The sequence below is a fragment of the Mobula birostris genome, chromosome 4, assembly GCF_030028105.1.
Source record: "Mobula birostris isolate sMobBir1 chromosome 4, sMobBir1.hap1, whole genome shotgun sequence".
NCBI classification, from domain to species: Eukaryota; Metazoa; Chordata; class Chondrichthyes; order Myliobatiformes; family Myliobatidae; genus Mobula; species Mobula birostris.
Window position 1 is genome coordinate 142939946 of NC_092373.1, and position 17032 is coordinate 142956977.

Sequence of the window (17032 nt, forward strand, 5' to 3'; positions counted from 1 at the left end):
TCCTCACATTTCACACTGCCACCCAGCTTTGAAAGGAATTTGGGGCAGGTGCATGGGTAGGATCCAACAGAGGCATATGGGCCAAATGCACGCAAATGGGCACTAGCTTAGATGAGAATTGGGCCAAAAGGCTTGTTTCCCTGCCGTAGAATCCAACAGAGGGAGGCTTGGATTTAATAAGAAACCGATGTTTTTCATATTTTGGTACAGTTTTATTCTTATATTTAGCATTAAATAAAATAAACGAATATATAACGTAATCAAGAATAAAATAAATTACACCCAAGGCCAAACATATTCACCTGATATTGCTGTCTATTAACTTAGCATGTTAAACTGTAATACATTCAGGATTCAGCTCGTAACCTACTTTGAAAATAACTCCAAGTCATTGCTTTATGAACGGTATAAGTGACGTTACCTGGGCAACTGTACGTCACTTCAGTGCGCCAGGTACTCGCATTCTCCGCAAGCGCCACGTGCCTGCTCAGTGAAAGAATTATCGCGGTGTGAGCTGGGAATTGGCTATGACACCATCAATGCGAGGTCGGCGTTAGAGTCGCGCTACCGCGTATGTATGAAGATTTATGGACTACATTTCCCGCCAGGCATTGCGGCGGCGTTTGATTGGAAAATGTGGTCGGGGAATGTTACCCAATGGGAAGTCACTATACTGAAGTGTTTATGCACTGCTGGCGGGGTTGTTAACGTACAGTATGGCGGACGATGTAGAAGGCAACAGCGGTGGTGAAGGGGGTGGTCCGTCTTTGGATGAGGAGGAGGCGGCTAGGCTAGCTCGTTTCGGCGTTGGCGGTTTAGTTTTTAATGTCTGTCTGTTGGTACTGGCTGTACTCGGGGTCTACAGGCTGTACAAGAGAAGGAGGGGCGGTGCGGAGACGGAGTGCAAAGAGCCCGCGCTGCCCAAGATGAAGAAGCGCGACTTCAGTCTGGAACAGTTGCGGGAATACGACGGGATTCAGAACCCGCGGCTCTTGCTCGCCGTCAACGGCAAAGTTTTCGATGTGACCAAAGGGAAGAAATTCTATGGACCCGGTCAGTACAGCAACAAATGGCCCACCTAATAAGCAAAACAATATTTCACTGTCATGGAATGCAAATGGATTTCTGACCTCATACTCTTAATAATGCTTGGCTACGTATGTCTGTGTGAATTTCACACTTATTATTGGTATATTTGTATGCATGTTGCTTACTTTCTGCCCAACTTGCAGCAACAAATCAATATTGGCTATCTCTTTAATGACACAATTTCACCACTTAAAGTAAACCCGTGAGGATTAGAAATTTAAGGAATGGCTTTTATTCGATCGTTGCAGTTTTGAGTTAAATGCTTCATACCAAAACGAAAGGTGTGCAATTTTCTTCCGTCTATTGCACCAGTAAACTTCGTGGACCTAAAAACGCTTTTTTGTGCAAAGCTGGAAGCAATCAGTACTGCTGTATGGTAGCGTCAGTTCTTTTCTGTGCCACTTCCCCATAACCCTCAATTCCCTGATCTTTCAGATATTTATCTATCGCAATTTTAAACGTATCTAATGATATCGCCACCAAAGAGAATCCCGCATGGGTGGAACAGTATCCCATGTATCTCAGTTTTAAATGACAACTCCTTATTTTGTATCTATGTTTCCTTGTTTTTTGACGTACTCATAAAGGCAACTTTTTAACTGTCAACCCTCCTTATGAACGTGTTCATTTATGTAAGGTCAGCTTTCTAGCCGTCAAACTCTGTAGCCTGCCTTGATAGGAAGTAGCATTCACTGGTGAGATTCAAAAGAGATTGGAGTGAGAGTTAGCTACCAAACCTGAAGAGGTGAAGGTCAGTTACAATTAAGGTTTTCATTCCATACTTTTGCATTATTCTTCCAATTTTGTTCAATGTCTTTTGGCCATTGTGTATATTTTGCAAATTGCAAGACACTGCATGAAAGTAAGGTTGATTTTCATACAAGAAACTGGTAATGAGTAAATGAGAGCATGCAAATATTGGTTTAGTTTGATATGCTGAAGTGCCTGAGATGATAAAGTTGATGGGAATTCTTTGAAAGTCAATGTAGACAATGAACTGAATGGCTTCTTAGATATTTTTTTAAACTGACAGTTTATAGGGTTAATGATGCATCAGAGATAGGAAAAAAGGGAAGTGTTTGCATTTGTTGGTGAACTTTGCATCTTGTGTTGATGGATGATTCAGCTTGCAACAGGGTTTATCAATTTTACCACAGGTTTGAAAGATAAATGACATTTATTCTTTGTGGAAACAGAATCATATTCAAGTTTTTTTTTGCACAGAATTTTTGAACCAAGTATGATTGTACGCTTAAGACTTTGATAACTTGCACAGTTCACAAGTTCATTAAATAGCTTTGCTCTGTTTTAAATGTGAGAAAATCAAGAATGTTGGCAGCATTTCATTTTCATTTTCATTTTCTAACGTTAATAACTATGTGACACAGTGTCAGTCCTGCAGATTTGTTACATGCTGTCTTTTGGTCTAGCTGAATGTGGTTTTATGAGTTTCATTGACATTGAGGTGCTGGATAAACACTGCTGCCACACAATGTGTTCCATCAAGGAGTATTTGGTAAATAAGTCATTACCTTTTATAAGGTGAAGTTATGGAATCAAATTAGATTAGTATTGCAAACCCTTCCAGAGAAGGCCTTTACGGTGCCTTTTGTGGCTACAGGCTATTCCAAAGTTCTCAACCATATTTACAAAGTGTATTCTTAATTTAGGGAATGAAACAATGAATTTGAATACAAAAGGCCCCACAAGGTGATAGTAGCCACTTTGACTTGGTAATGCAGGGGAGAAAGAATGCCTAAGACAGGGAACTTTACATCTCTGTGCTGTTGATCAGATGCATTATAACATGTTAGAGAAAAAACACAGAATTCTTGAAATTGATACTGGGATAGTTGCAAGACAGATAGGCGTTCCAAGTTTTTGTTTGGCTAAAGACTAGGTGAGAGTAAGAGTTCGGCACGGACTAGAAGGGCCAAGATGGCCTGTTTCCATGCTTTAATTGTTATATGGTTATAAAGCAAAAGCACTTATTCTATCATAGGATGTGGGTGTCACTGACAACATGCCAGCCTTTATATCTGTTGCCCTTGATGAGTTTCTTTAATGAATCGCTGCAGTACCTGCAGTGAAGGTACTTAACAAAATTGTTGGGGTGGGAACAGTGTGCAATCTCAATTTTATTTTTCAAAAGTGCATGGGTTTTCTCGGGGCCGTAGCTCTTACTAGTGTATTTGGAAGTTTCTTTATAATGTGGACCTTGGTGCAGGTTACTATAAGCGATTAAGCAGCATGTTTCTGCTTAAAGAATGTTGCAATCACTTCAGTCTTTTGTATTCATGCCCCTTGCCCCATCGTAAGTACAGAATGTATTAGGACCCAGTACCACTAAACTCTGTTGAAATTGTTTTACTTAAAAACTCTAGTTAATGTACTGTTTGCAAATAAAAACAAAATGTTGTAAACCCTCAGCAGATCGGGTAGTATCTGTGGAAGAAGAAACAGTTTGTCAGGAGGGTCTTGGACCTTAAAAGGTAATTATGTTTCTTTTTCTCCAGGTGCTGCCTGCCCTGCTAAACATTTGCAGCATTTTCTGTTTTTATTTGACGTTAGGTTTAATTTTTCTACAGTTACATTTAACTATTATCTCTCCAATCTAAGCTGTAATTTGAACCCAAAAAATGCTGCAGGTATTGCTCACACTTCCCTTAAAGGTTCGTTGCATTTCTTGCTGGAATTGGATTGTGATTTTTAAATATTAACTAAGTACATTCAAATGGCCTTGAATTATTTGATTGTCCAAGTGAATGTTAGTGTGTACGTGGTTAATCATGAGAAATTTAATAGAAATGACAATTTCTGTTTATGTTAATATCTATGAACTGCATAAAAAGTTCAAAGTAAATTTATTATCAAAAGTTCATAAATGTCACCATATACAACCCTGAGATTCATTTTCTTGGCGTACTCACTGAAATCATAATAGAATAATAACCATGACAGAATCAGTGAACTTGGGCATTCAGCCAGTGTGCAAAATAAAACAAACCTGCAAATACAAAAATAAATTAATAATGAACAAGCAATGAATATTGAGAACATGAGACAGCGAGTCCATAGGTTGCGGAGACATTTCAATGATGGGGCAAGTGAAATTGAATGAAGTTATCCCCTTTGGTTTAAGGGCTTGATGATCGAAGAGTAATGGTTGTTCTGGTGTGAGTCCTGAGGCTCCTGTACCACCTTCCTGGCGGCATCAGTGAGAAGAGAGCATGTACTGGGTGGTGATCATTCCTGATGATGGATGCTGCTTTCCTGTGACAGCATTTCATGTGGATGTGCTCACTGGTGGGAAGGGTTTTATCTGTGATGGACTGGGCCGTATCCACTACCTTTTCTGGGACTTTCTATTCCAGGACTTCGGTGCTTCCGTATCAGGCTATGATGCAGCCAGTCAATATACTGTCCACTATACATCTGTCGAAGTTGGTCAACGTTTGATGCAATCTTCACAGACTCCGAAGTAGAGGCACTACCGTTTATTCTTTGTAATTGCACTGGGGTGAGGTCAGGTCCTCTGAAATAATAACACTGAGGAATTTGAAGTTGCTGACCCCCTCCACCTATGATCCTGTGATGAGAACTGGCTCATGGACCTCTGGTTTCCCCCTCCTGCAGTCAATAATCAGCTCCTTGGTCTTGTTGAGTTAGAGTAAGAGGTTGTCGTTGTGGCACCACCCAGCCAGAATTTCAATATGCTGATTCATCATCACCTTTGAATTGCCCCACAACAGTGGTGACATCAGTAAACTTGAATATGGCATTGGTGCTGTGCTTAGCCACTTAGTCATAAGTGTGAAGTGAGTAGAGTTGGGGCTAAACACAGCCTTGTGGTGCACTGGTGCAAAACTCTCATTGAGGAACTTGTAAGATCAAGTATTCCTGAGAAGTGGCACTGAATTCAAGAAAATCAAAAGCTGGCATTGTTAATGTTGGAAATTTTAAGACCTTTTTGTTTTCGTCAGTGGAAGAAAGAAAGTTGAGGTTAAAATTTCAAATAGTGTGACCAGCTGCAACTTTGTTGTCTTTGAATTTATTTTCTATATCCCAAACTAATAAACATTTAACAGCATGTTTCCTTGCATTTGAACTCTGAACTAATATCATTAAATCTTTGGCTTACTAAAATATCTTTCAGGTACAATGTAATTGTGCAGTTGTTGAAAGTATTGAATTTTGTTTGTGGGAAATCTGTCAATGCTCTGAGAAACTTTTTCCAATATTGTGCTGAAATTTAGTGGAAAATAATGGTTTAATGGTGCCTTACTGGCAGTGGTGTTATATGTATTTTTAACCTATTGCAGATATTATCTTCACTTAAAGATATTTGTATGCACCACCGCTTCAAGTTTTTATAGCACTGGTAGTATAGTCTTCTTAAGCCCATGTTCTAATTTTTTTCAATCACTATCACATTTTTATCTAACGCCTTATACTTATTCAGCACATCTTAAGTATTGCACAATATATGAGATGTTATTCAAGTGTTAACCTTTTAATCACAATTCTGCATACAATAAGGTTTCAAAATCAGCACATATTAGTGGTGTTATTGGTAGAATTGGGAATGTTAACCTAGAACCTAACTGCTCTGCTGTTTTTCTTCCTTTTGGATTATGCAACAGTCTTGTGCCCTTCTGAACAACTACACAGGAACTCCATTAATATCTGACTTGAAAGTGCAAAATAAAACCTCAATTTGACATTAATTTCTAATATATGAATTTATAGTCCCCTGTTTCTGTAGATTCAAGCAATAGCCTTTGGGTAAATCTTGTTGAGTACTGTTATCAGGTTTTGGTGCTATATAATGCTAAAATATTTTTGCTATAGCTGTTGGCATTTGAAAGCATTCCCACAAGTTGAACTATCTGCCATTTGCTTATTTGGAGGAAATAGCATAATTGTATGATTTCCCCACATCTTGCAAAAAAAAAATTAAATGCAGAATAGGAAGGATGTGAGCTGCTGATTAATCAGAATAAATAATAGAAGGAAAGGGGAAAGATTTTTTTTTGTTTAGTGATAACTGATCTGAATTTTAAATCCTAAGTTTTGGATTGTTTTAGTTTATAAGCTGGTGTTTTGGCTTTAATAGCATAGATCGAATACCCTTTATCCAAAATGCTTGGGGCTGAAAGTGTTTGCATTTTGGGTTTCTTCAAATTTTAGAATATAAATGAGTACCTTGGGATCACCATTATTTCTGACTCTGAATTCATGTGCTACTGGTAAACAGTATTTGTCTTAAACTTTTTCATCACATATATATACTGATGCAGCCATTCAGCATGTTAGATTTTCATCAGCAATGATCTTGGCCAACTCAGCAATGAATTTCTCTGCTGCATCATGATCAGCAGTTGCTTTATCACCAAATATCTTTTTAAAAAAAATTACCTCTGTGCATTTTCAACCAGCCTGCTGAATATTCGCAATTATCTTCAATTTTCATTTTGTCATGATTGATCTTTGCTTGTTTCATGATCGGCACACCGTTAAAAGTGGCATAAGTTCACTCCGCTGACAAATCCATTCTTTCAATACACAAGATCTTTATTTTTGCTTTATGCAGTGTTTTCCTATTTTTCATTAACTTCTGTTTATTACATACATGAAGTCACTTCTCACCGAGACCTGCGCATGACCTGAGAACCTTCCCAGCGCCTTGTGGAATTTTTCATTTGTGACATCACATCAGTGCTCCAAAGAAATTTGTATTTTGGAATTTCGGGTAAGGGGTACTCAACTTGCATAAACAAATGAGTCAAAAGACATTTTTTCAAATCTGAAATGTCCTTGGTTCAGTTAATTTAGTTGTTTAGCTGGAGCTGTTTTGTATATGCTAATTTTTCTTATCTTTGACAGAAGATACAAGTGGCTGTTATTGCTTGCTCTGGTGTGCACATAGCATAACTTCACAAAGTTAACAATGTGTGATTACATCAACATTTCTTGCATATATTCTGAGCTTATTTCTGTGGAGATGCACTGCTTTATGGTGATGCTGAATTAGTAACTCATATTATTGAGTACAAGGCAGTCTGATGATTGGATCCTTTATGCGGTTGGGAGTGGAACTATTTATGGTTGAGGTTACAACCTCAACTGTCAGCTAGAAGGAACTGAAGGTGGAAAAGTTAAATTGTAAGACCAATTACAAGTTTCAAGAAACAGTGAGGAATACAAGTTATGCATCCAAAATACTGTTAATTTAAGAATTTTATTAATCTCTCAATCTGACTAATTTAAATGCCACTTCCCCTTTAATTCTCAAGTATTTGATTGAGGTCACTTGGAAGTCACTGAAATAGTTTGTGCTTTTTTTACCCACAGCGGCTCTACTCGCGCATTGACATTTTATGACAGCAGTAGCTTCATCCTGTTATGAATGAAACTTGTATGGTAGTTCGTATACCCAGGTTCAACCCCAAATCATTATAATTCACCTCCCAAGTGCAGTTGTCCTTGTAATAATAAGGAGATGGGAGAGATAACAGACAATCTAATTCTGACACCTCCCTCCCCTTTCTTGATCTCTCTATCTTTATCTCTGGAGACAGCTTATCTACTGATTCGCACAGCTACTTGGACTGTACCTCTTCCCACCCTGTTACTTGTAAAAACACCATTCCCTTTTCTCAATTTTTCCATCTCTGCCACATTTGGTCTCAGGGTAAGGCTTTTCATTCCAGAACTAAGGAGATGTCTTCCTTCTTCAAAGCAGAACAAGTGCTACACCTGCCCCTATACCTCCTCTCTACCATTCAGGGCCCTAAACAGTCATCCCAGGTGAGGCAACTCTTCACTTGTGAGTCTGTTGGGAATTGTGTACTGTATCTGGTGCTCCCAGTGTGGCCTCCAATATATCAGTGAGTCCCAACACAGTTTGGGAGACTGCTTCACTGAGCACCTACACTTCGTCTGCCAGAAAAAGTAGGATCTCCCAGTGCCCACTCATTTAATTCTACTGCCATCACATTCCGACATGTCAGTCCATGGCCTCCTCTACTGTCGCGATGAGGCCACACTCAAGTTTGAGGAGCAACATCTTGTACTCCTTCTGCCTAACCTCCAACCTGAGGCCATGAACATTGATTTCTCGAACTTCCGGTAATGCACCTCTCTCCCCCTGCCCTTTTACCATTCCATTTCCCTCTTTCACCTTATCTCCTCACCTGCCCATCACCTCTCTCTGTTGTCCCTCCCCCTTTGCTTTCTTCCATGGCCTTTTGGGGAAGGACATTCTTGCTATTGAGGGAGTGCAATGTAGGTTCACGAGGTTAATTCCTGGGATGGTGGGGCTATCATATGTTGAAAGATTGGAGCGACTGGGCTTGTTTACACTGGAATTTAGAAGGATGAGAGGGGATCTGATTGAAACACGTAAGATTATTAAGGGATTGGACGCGCTAGAGGCAGGAAACATGTTCCCGATGGTTCTGAACTCCCCCAGCAGAGGCCACAGTTTAAGAATAAGGGGTAGACCATTTAGAACGGAATTGAGGAAAAACTTCTTCCACCCAGAGAGTTTTGGATCTGTGGAATGCTCTGCCTCAGAAGGCAGTGGAGGCCAATTCTCTGGATGCTTTCAAGAAAGAGTTAGATAGAGCTCTTAAAGATAGCAGAGTCAAGGGATATGGGGAGAAGGCAGGAACAGGGTACTGATTGTGGATGATCAGCCATGATCACAGTGAATGGCGGTGCTGGCTCGAAGGGCCAAATGGCCTACTCCTGTACCTATTGTCTGTTGTCCTCTCCTATCAGATTCCCCCCATCTCCAGCCCTGTATTTCTTTCACTAATCAACTTCCCAGCTCTTTACTTAACCCCTCCCTCCCTTCTGGTTTCACCTATCACCTTGTGGCTTTTCCTTCCCTACCACGCTTTCTTACTCAGGCTCATCTTTTTTCCCAGCTCTGATGAAGGGTCTTGGCCTGAACTGTGGACTATACTCTTTCCCTGGCCTGCTGAGTTCCTCCAGTATTTTATCTGTCTTGTTTGCTTGGATTTCCAGCATCTGCAGATTTTCTCTGGTTTGCGATTGGGCAATCTGGTGTGATCTCATTTGTTGAACATAAGAACAGTAGAGTGTTGCTTGACCCCTTTGAAACTGTTTCATGTTTCAGTAAAGTTCAGTCTGGTCTGTGACTTAATGCCATATACTGATCTTTTTCCCATTTTCTTAAAGTTTTAGTTAACAAACTGGCCACTTTTCAAATTTAGAATGAAGATTTGACTTAGCATCAATTGTAGAGTGTGGAAGTGTACCCAAAATTTCTATGGTTAATATGTTGGAACAGTTCAGAGAAGGTATACTTGACCAAAGCCTGCAATGGGTGAATTACTGCCTTATGATGAAACGTCCTTTGAAGTAGGATCTTAACACTGGATGTAGGGAGAATGTTTCATTTTGAATTAAAAGTGGGGATCATGGTTTTAAAAACAAAGGCAGACGTGAACATTTTTCCTGAAGTGTTTGTGAATATTTGCAGCTGTTTTCCTCTGTGTAGCAAAAGCAAAGTTTTGAATGTTTATAAAGCAAAGAGTTGAAGAGTTACCATGGTAGTCAGGAATATGGAACTGAAGTTACTTCATTTCAGCCATGCAGTAGCACCTCCACTTTCTTAGAAATTTGTGAAGTTTTGGCATATCCACTAAAACTTTGAACTTCTATAGAGTACAGTGAAGAGTATATTGACTGGTTGCATCATGACCTGGTATGGAAACACCAAAAGCCTTGAATGAAAAAACCGACAATAAAAAGTAGCTGATTAATGTAAACAGTAAACCATTTGTGGGTCAAGAACCAGTCCCTAGGATACTGTACTATTTGCCTCCCTCCAGCCTGAAAAGGACTTAATTATTTCATCTGTTTTCTTTGTGACAGCTAGATTTCAATCTACACTAACACACTTACTCTGATACTTCATGCTGTTAACTTTTGTATCAGACTTTGTGTCACCTTGTCAAATGCTTTTTGCACTACATCTGCAGATTCTCTTCTATCAACTCTCTCTGTCACATCATCAAAGAATTCAAACATATTTTTCAATCATGGTTTACAGTTTATAAAACCGTATTGATTATATTTCCTAGATGCTTTGCAACCTTCAGGGTCTACAACACTAATTTTGCCTTGTAATTTATGAATCTTAACTAAAAGGTTAGTAAAGAAAAACAAAAAGAAAAGGACCCATTTTAATTAAACAGTCAAATGTGCACAAGTTGGAGCTTCACCATATTTACCAATCCTCAATCAATCATCGCCCCTAGCTTCATTGAATCAGGGTCCCAGTCTGGATTGAATCCTAAGACCTGTTCGCTCCAGTGTCTTCTTTTTCCGTCTCCCTCCGAACAAAAGCCTCAAGCCCAACCTTGGTGTCCCTCACCAAAAAAACCTCCCTTCAGTTCTCCTATCCTAATTGGATGGCACACATTTCTCCTCATCCCTTATATTCAACAATAACCCAAACAGGCTGACAGCAGAACAGACTGCTCTTACAGAACTGCTAAATGAAATACATACAGCATAACAGTAAAAATATGAACCAAGGCATTACACTAATTATTATTAGTAATCAGCAGTTCTTAGCACAGTAGCAGGGTAATAACTTGCTGCCATATCGATGTGATGCTTGGTAGCTGGGTTTTTAAACTTCCATATTTACTTGCAACATGGGTGGCAATTTGGTCAATTGAGTCTATGCCAGCTGCCTGAGCAATTCCAGTGATTCCTTTCCCCCACTTATTTCCCTGTAACCTATTCTGTGAACAAATACATGTTAATACTCCCCACCCTGACAGCCAGTACTTCTTTTGGGATACAGGAGGAAATCGAAGTACCTGGGGAAACTGACATGGCTGTGAGGTAAACATGCTTCCTTCACACACGGACCACTGAAAGTCTTGATTGCTACTACTGTTCTACTTTGCAGAGGCACTATGCCAGTCTCTCGTAATTTGTGTTTTAATTTTTCTGTGCACTATCTTAAAGTAGCTGTTAAGAAAGACTCAAATCATAAACACAAGATTCTGCAGATGCGAGAAATCTAGAATAATACACACAAAATGCTGGAGAAAGTCAGCAGGTCAGGCAGCATCTATGGACGTGAATAAACAGCTGAACATTCGAGCAGAAACTTGATAAAGGGTCTTGAGCTGAAATGTTGACTCTTTATTCTTCTCCATAAATGCTGCCTGGTCTGCTGAGTTCTTCCAGCATTTTGTGTGTGTAAATGGAGACGACTGGTTGGAATGATTAAATTGTCAAGGAAAAGCTGCTGAGGAATGGAAAAGTAGAAGGTAACAGAGTAGTGTATTTTGGGAGAAAAGAAAGTGGGTGATTGGTATGAAAGTAATAACTGAATGAAAGAATAATGTGCATATGGCTAGAAGGGAATTGGATCACGAGCTTGTGAAGGAAGGGTGATGTTGGATTTAAGATCTCTTAATTCTTGCACTTTATAGATATTTACAGTAATATATAATTATAATTTGTAACGAACAAAATGGCAGCCAAGCAACTGATTGGTGTTTAACATTTCCATATTGTTAGTAGTAGTTATCTGTTGACGTCAAATCTGTATGTTCCATAGAATGTTGAAACAGCAGATAGTTTAGGAGTTTCCAAAATTATATGAAATGAGCATGATGAGGAAAACTGAAAACTGATCAGTTGATTTTTGTTTGGTTTGGTAATTGATCAGTTGTGAAAGCGGTTTTCAACACTATGGAGCTGTAATTATCATTGTATGGAAAACAAAGCTGTTGTTTTAGTTGGTGCAGTCAATTGGACTAACTACTACTTGGCCTTAAGGGATCAAGATGAGCCAAAAGCCAGCACCTCCAACCAATAAGGTAATGGCAGAGACACGCAGGATCTGACACTTGACCTTCTCTAAATTTCTTCTCTCTGCCATATTTGTTCACAAGCTTTAGGGCTTCTGAAATGTCCTCCAGAATTATGACTTCCCTCTGTCATACTTAATGGAGACCCTACAGGCATTTGTTCCATTTCCCACATTATTCTGACCCCCACCTCCCCAGAGAGCGATAGAGTACCCTTGGGTGTCTCTTTCACCCTGGCAACTTCTATAATCACTTCTGTCAGCTCCAACATGATTGCAGAACCAGCTACATCTTCCCCTCTCTCCATACCACTCTCTTTTCTGCTTCCTATGGGGATCGCTCTCTGTGACTGCTTGCCCGTCACCATCCACTGGCACGTTCCCCTGCAATTATGGAAGGTGTGACACCTGTCTGTTTTCTCATCCTTTACCACATCCCAGGAACCCAAACAGCCTTTCCAAATGAGGTAGACGTTCACCTGCACCTCTTTCAACCTTGTTTACTGCATTTTGTCTGACAGTGTAGTCTCATCTACATTGGTGAAGCTAAGCATAAATAAAGCAGTGGTTTTACAGGGCACTTGCTTTAGCCACAGCAGCTTTCTTGAGCTTCCTGTTGATTGTCATTTTAACTTCTGCCAACTTTTGCCCACTCCTGCACTTCTCCGTTGCCACAGAGGCCAAACAGAAATAGAAAAAAAAAATTTGCTTGCGTAGCTTTTAACATTTGAACTCTGTAATTCCAGATAACTCACACCCCTATGTTCTTCTCCCACACGTTTCCTCTTTAGTTGGCCTTTTCTAGCCCCTCCCCTTCACTTGGTTCTATCAGAACCCCCTGGCCAATCATCTTATCAGGTTCTACTTATAACCTGCCAAGCTCAATCCCATCTCTCCCTTGCACCGCTATGTACTGGCAATCTTTTGTCTTCCAAGTCAGTTTCGTGCATAGTTTCAACCGAAAATGTTGACATCTACTTTTTGCTTCCACCAATGCCGCTAAATTTTTCCAGCGTATGTCAGTATCCAATATCTGACACTATTCTGGAGATAGTGCTATTCTGAGTACTTGCACTTAGAATTATTATATTAGAAATTCACATAAAAGTTCCAGGTTTTGAAGAAGCAGTAGAGCAGTGTGCATAAGGTAGATGCTTAAAGTTAATACATGTGAAATTTATATGTTAGGATTTTCTTTTTTTTTAATACTTTATTTTCAAAATTTTCAAAAAAAACACAATGAAATCAACAAGAACACACCAGCTCAGACATGTGTAAAAATGAAATAAGCAACAAAAAAGGGACATAACATTAGAGGGATGCCTATTGTACAAAGTGCTCAAAAATACTAAACATTAAATCTCAAATGAGGGCCATGAGAAATCAGCTGGCAGAAAATTGTTTATCCGTCCCCGGCCTTGTCCAGGTTGGCAAGAAATGGATCCCAGATAGCCGAAAAATTTTTAATTGAATTGGTTTCCAAGAACCTAAGTTTCTCCATCTGTATGACTGGGATCGTATCAGCCATCCATCTCCGAAAGGAAGGGGGAGAGGGTGATTTCCATTCCCTCAAGATAAGTCTTTTGGCAACAATCATCTCCAGCATCAGAGACTGTTGTATGGCTGCATGGAAACAAATAGTAGATTGTGAACAGCCAAAGATGGCGATATCAGCTTCCAAGGGGAAGAATCTTTTATAGACCTTTGAGTACCAGTCAAATATTTTGGACCAAAATCCAGTCAGTAATGGGCAAAACCAAAAGGTGTGTGACAACATGGCTTCCGTCCCTTGGCATCTATCACACGTTGGCGAGGCAGAAGGGTAAATCCTGTGCAATCTAAGTTTAGAGTAGTGGAGACGGTGGACAACTTTAAACTGGATCAGTTGGTGTCTGCTGTTAACAGAGCAAGCCTGTATCATAGACAAACTCTTGTCCCAGGCAGCTTCAGACAATTCAATGCCCAACTCCTCTCTCCAGGCGTCTCTAATCTTCGCAGTAGACACTACAGTACAATCATCGAACGAACGTACAAACTTAGAAATGAGATGCCTGGAGTTAGGAGGGTTCTTTAAGATATCAAAAAATATATGCTTCCCTGGAAGGATTTCAAAATTACAAATCTTAGATTGAATGTAGTGTCTAATTTGTAAGTAACGAAAAAAGTGCGAAGGAGGCAGCTCAAATTTCTTTCAGCAGACTAAATGTTGCAAATCGCCCCTCTATGTACAAGTCTTCAATAGAAACTAGACCCTTCTCTCTCCAAGCATGATAGGTTTTATCTGATCATGAGGATAGAAAGGAGTGATTGAAACAGATTGGTGTTTGTACCGAGGTCTCTGGTAAATTGAGAATGTTCCTAATTTGATTTAGAATTCTGACGGAATTTTCCAAATCAAAACCTAAACTTTTTGAAGTCCCAGGCTTTTCTAACCTAGAGAACAGTATGGCTGGCGAGGAGGAATTGACAACAGAGTTGGACTCCATACATAGCCACAAGGGAGCCCCAGAGGCTACGTTATCCGGAGCCCCCTGTTGCCAGAACATTAGAGCCCTAGCACTGACAGCCCAATAATAGTGTCTAAATACAGGAAATCGCAGCCCTCCTTCAGAATTGGGCTTTTGCAAATGAATTTTCAAAATCCTGTAATTCTTATAATTCCAGATATGAGACAAAATTGTGGAGTCTAACTCTTTAAAGAAGGCTGATGTAAGAAAAATGGGGAGAATTTGACAAAGATAGAGAAACCTAGGAAGTGAAACCATTTTAATTGAATTTATATAACCAACAGAGGTAGGGTTTTCCAACTTTCTATATTCTGTTTAAGTTTTGAAATAAACTCCGCGAAGTTTAATTTGAATATTAATTTAGGATCTTTGGGGATTGCTTAGCCAAGATAAGTAAAGTGACCTTTAACTACTTTGAACGGGACACTTTCCAAAAAAACCCCGCGTGTAGACGTTGGAGAGGGGCATGAAGTCACTTTTTGTCCAATTGATTGAGTATCCCGATAGTCTGCCAAAAGAAGTGATTAAATCTAGAAGAAGGAGGACTGACGTTTCTGAGTTTTGTAAGCAGAGTATCACATCATCAGCATATAAACTAATAAGTGTTTCAGTACCTCCCACTTTCAAACCCAGAATATTTGGGTGACTTCTTATTTTTAGGGCACGGGGCTCTACCGCGACGGCAAAAAGGGCTGGCGAGAGAGGGCACCCCGCTGGACTGAACGGTGTAGGGGAAGCAGAGTTGAATTGTCACCATTAGTTATAATAGAGCACATTGGGCTGGCATATATCAGTTTTACCCAAGATACAAATGACTCACCGAACCCAAACCTGTACAGTGACTCAAACATGTAAGACCACTCAATCTGGTCAAAAGCCTTTTGTGCATCAAGGGATAAAATGACTGCCCCATTAGCTTTCCCATGATCAGCATACATAGTACTAAGGAGGCATCTGACATTGGAAAAAGAGAACCGACCCGGGATAAATCCTTTCTGATCAGGATGAATGACAGATGACAAGTGCTTATTCAGCCAGTTAGCCAGCATTTTAGTAATTACCTTTCTATTGAAATTCTGGAGTGCAATGGGCCTATAGCTGGCTGGGTCTGTTTCCTCTTTACCTTTCTTTAAAATGAGGGAAATGCTAGCCTCGTACAATGTGTTAGGCAAGGCTTTATCTCTCTTGGAGCAAGATATCATTCTGAAGGGAAGTGGGGCAAGGATATCACAAAATTTCTTATAAAATTCGCAGCCAAATCCATCTAGCCCTGCTGCCTTGCCGGACGGAAATGACAATGACAGAAGTTGTTTCTTCCAATGTGAACTCAGAACCTAGGTCCTCCCTAGCAGCGTCACTAGGTTTCAGCATTACAAGAGAATCAAAGAAGTCATTCAAATCAGATTGAGTGGCATTGCATTTAGAAGTGTAGAGTTCACTGTAAAATTCTTTAAAACAGTCACTTACCTCCTTGGGGTTAGTTAACAGGGTACCCACCCTCGATCTAATGCAGTGAATTGACCTTAAGGCCTGGGCGCCCCTGAGCTGCCGTGCCAGGAGCCCCTCGGGCTTGTCCTCCCTTTCGAAATGCTTTTGTCTTAATTTTAAGAGGAGGTTATTTATTTGACTACCCAAGATACAATTGTACTCATATCTAAGCTTCATTATCTTATTATAATCTTCAGAGGATTTCGAAGCCTAGTATGTCGCTTCGTGGGTTGGGAGAGTATTCTCAATCTCTAGTAATCGCCCTTCTCTCTCCCTCTTAGCAACAGATTCATATGAAGTTATATACCCACCAATTATAATTTTTGATGTCTCCCAGAGTGTGGAATCTTGACATCTCGCCATTATCATTAATTTCTATAAAATCTTTTAATCTGGTGGTGATGTTTTCTATAAATTTCTTAGCAGTGAGTAGGGAGGGGTTAAAACACCAGGGATAGATTCGTTTGGGAAGGGAGAGATTTAGGGACATTGTCAAGGGGCTATGGTCAGAAATTAATCTTATTATGATATTTTGTATTGGTAACACGAGAAATTAAATGAGAGTCAACCAAAAAATAGTCTATTCTACGATAAGATTTGTGAACATGAGGATAATAAGAGTAGTCCTTGTTGGTGGGATGTTGAACTCAGCAGATACCTACTAAATTCCCAGACTTAATCAAATTATTTAGGACCTGCACTGACATGATGTTTGAGGGCGGGCGGGAGGATAATCTATCTAAATATGGATCTAGTTAGCAATTTAAGTCACTGCCGATTTTTATATTTGAATTACTGGCATCCGGAAGTAAATCAAAAACTTTCCTAAAAAAATTTGGCTTGTCTGTGTTTGGACTGTAAATATTAAGGAAGGTTAGCAGAAACGAATTAATGGTGCCAGAGATCATAATAAACCTGCCGAGAGGATCTGTGGTCATGGAAGTGAGTTGAAATAGAATATTTTTCCTAAAGGGGATAGCCACACCATGGGCATGAGAAGTAAATGGTGACTGGTAAACCTGCGATATCCAGCTAGACCTCAATCTGCGTTGCTCAGTTAACTTTGATATGGGTTTCCTGT

At 39.8% G+C, this 17032-nt stretch overlaps 1 protein-coding gene across 2 annotated transcripts in view; it reads left to right on the forward strand.

Annotated features, from left to right (window-relative positions):
• The first annotated feature begins 674 nt into the window (after positions 1–674).
• Positions 675–17032, forward strand: part of LOC140196637 (membrane-associated progesterone receptor component 2-like) — a 33054-nt gene continuing 16696 nt past the window's right edge. For both annotated transcript variants that reach the window (XR_011885768.1, XM_072256160.1), the window contains exon 1: positions 675–1053. Coding sequence is in view for 1 of the 2 variants with exons in the window: in XM_072256160.1 (XP_072112261.1) it covers positions 717–1053 (337 nt within the window). In the remaining variant the exon portion in view is untranslated. The remainder of the gene's footprint in view (positions 1054–17032) is intronic.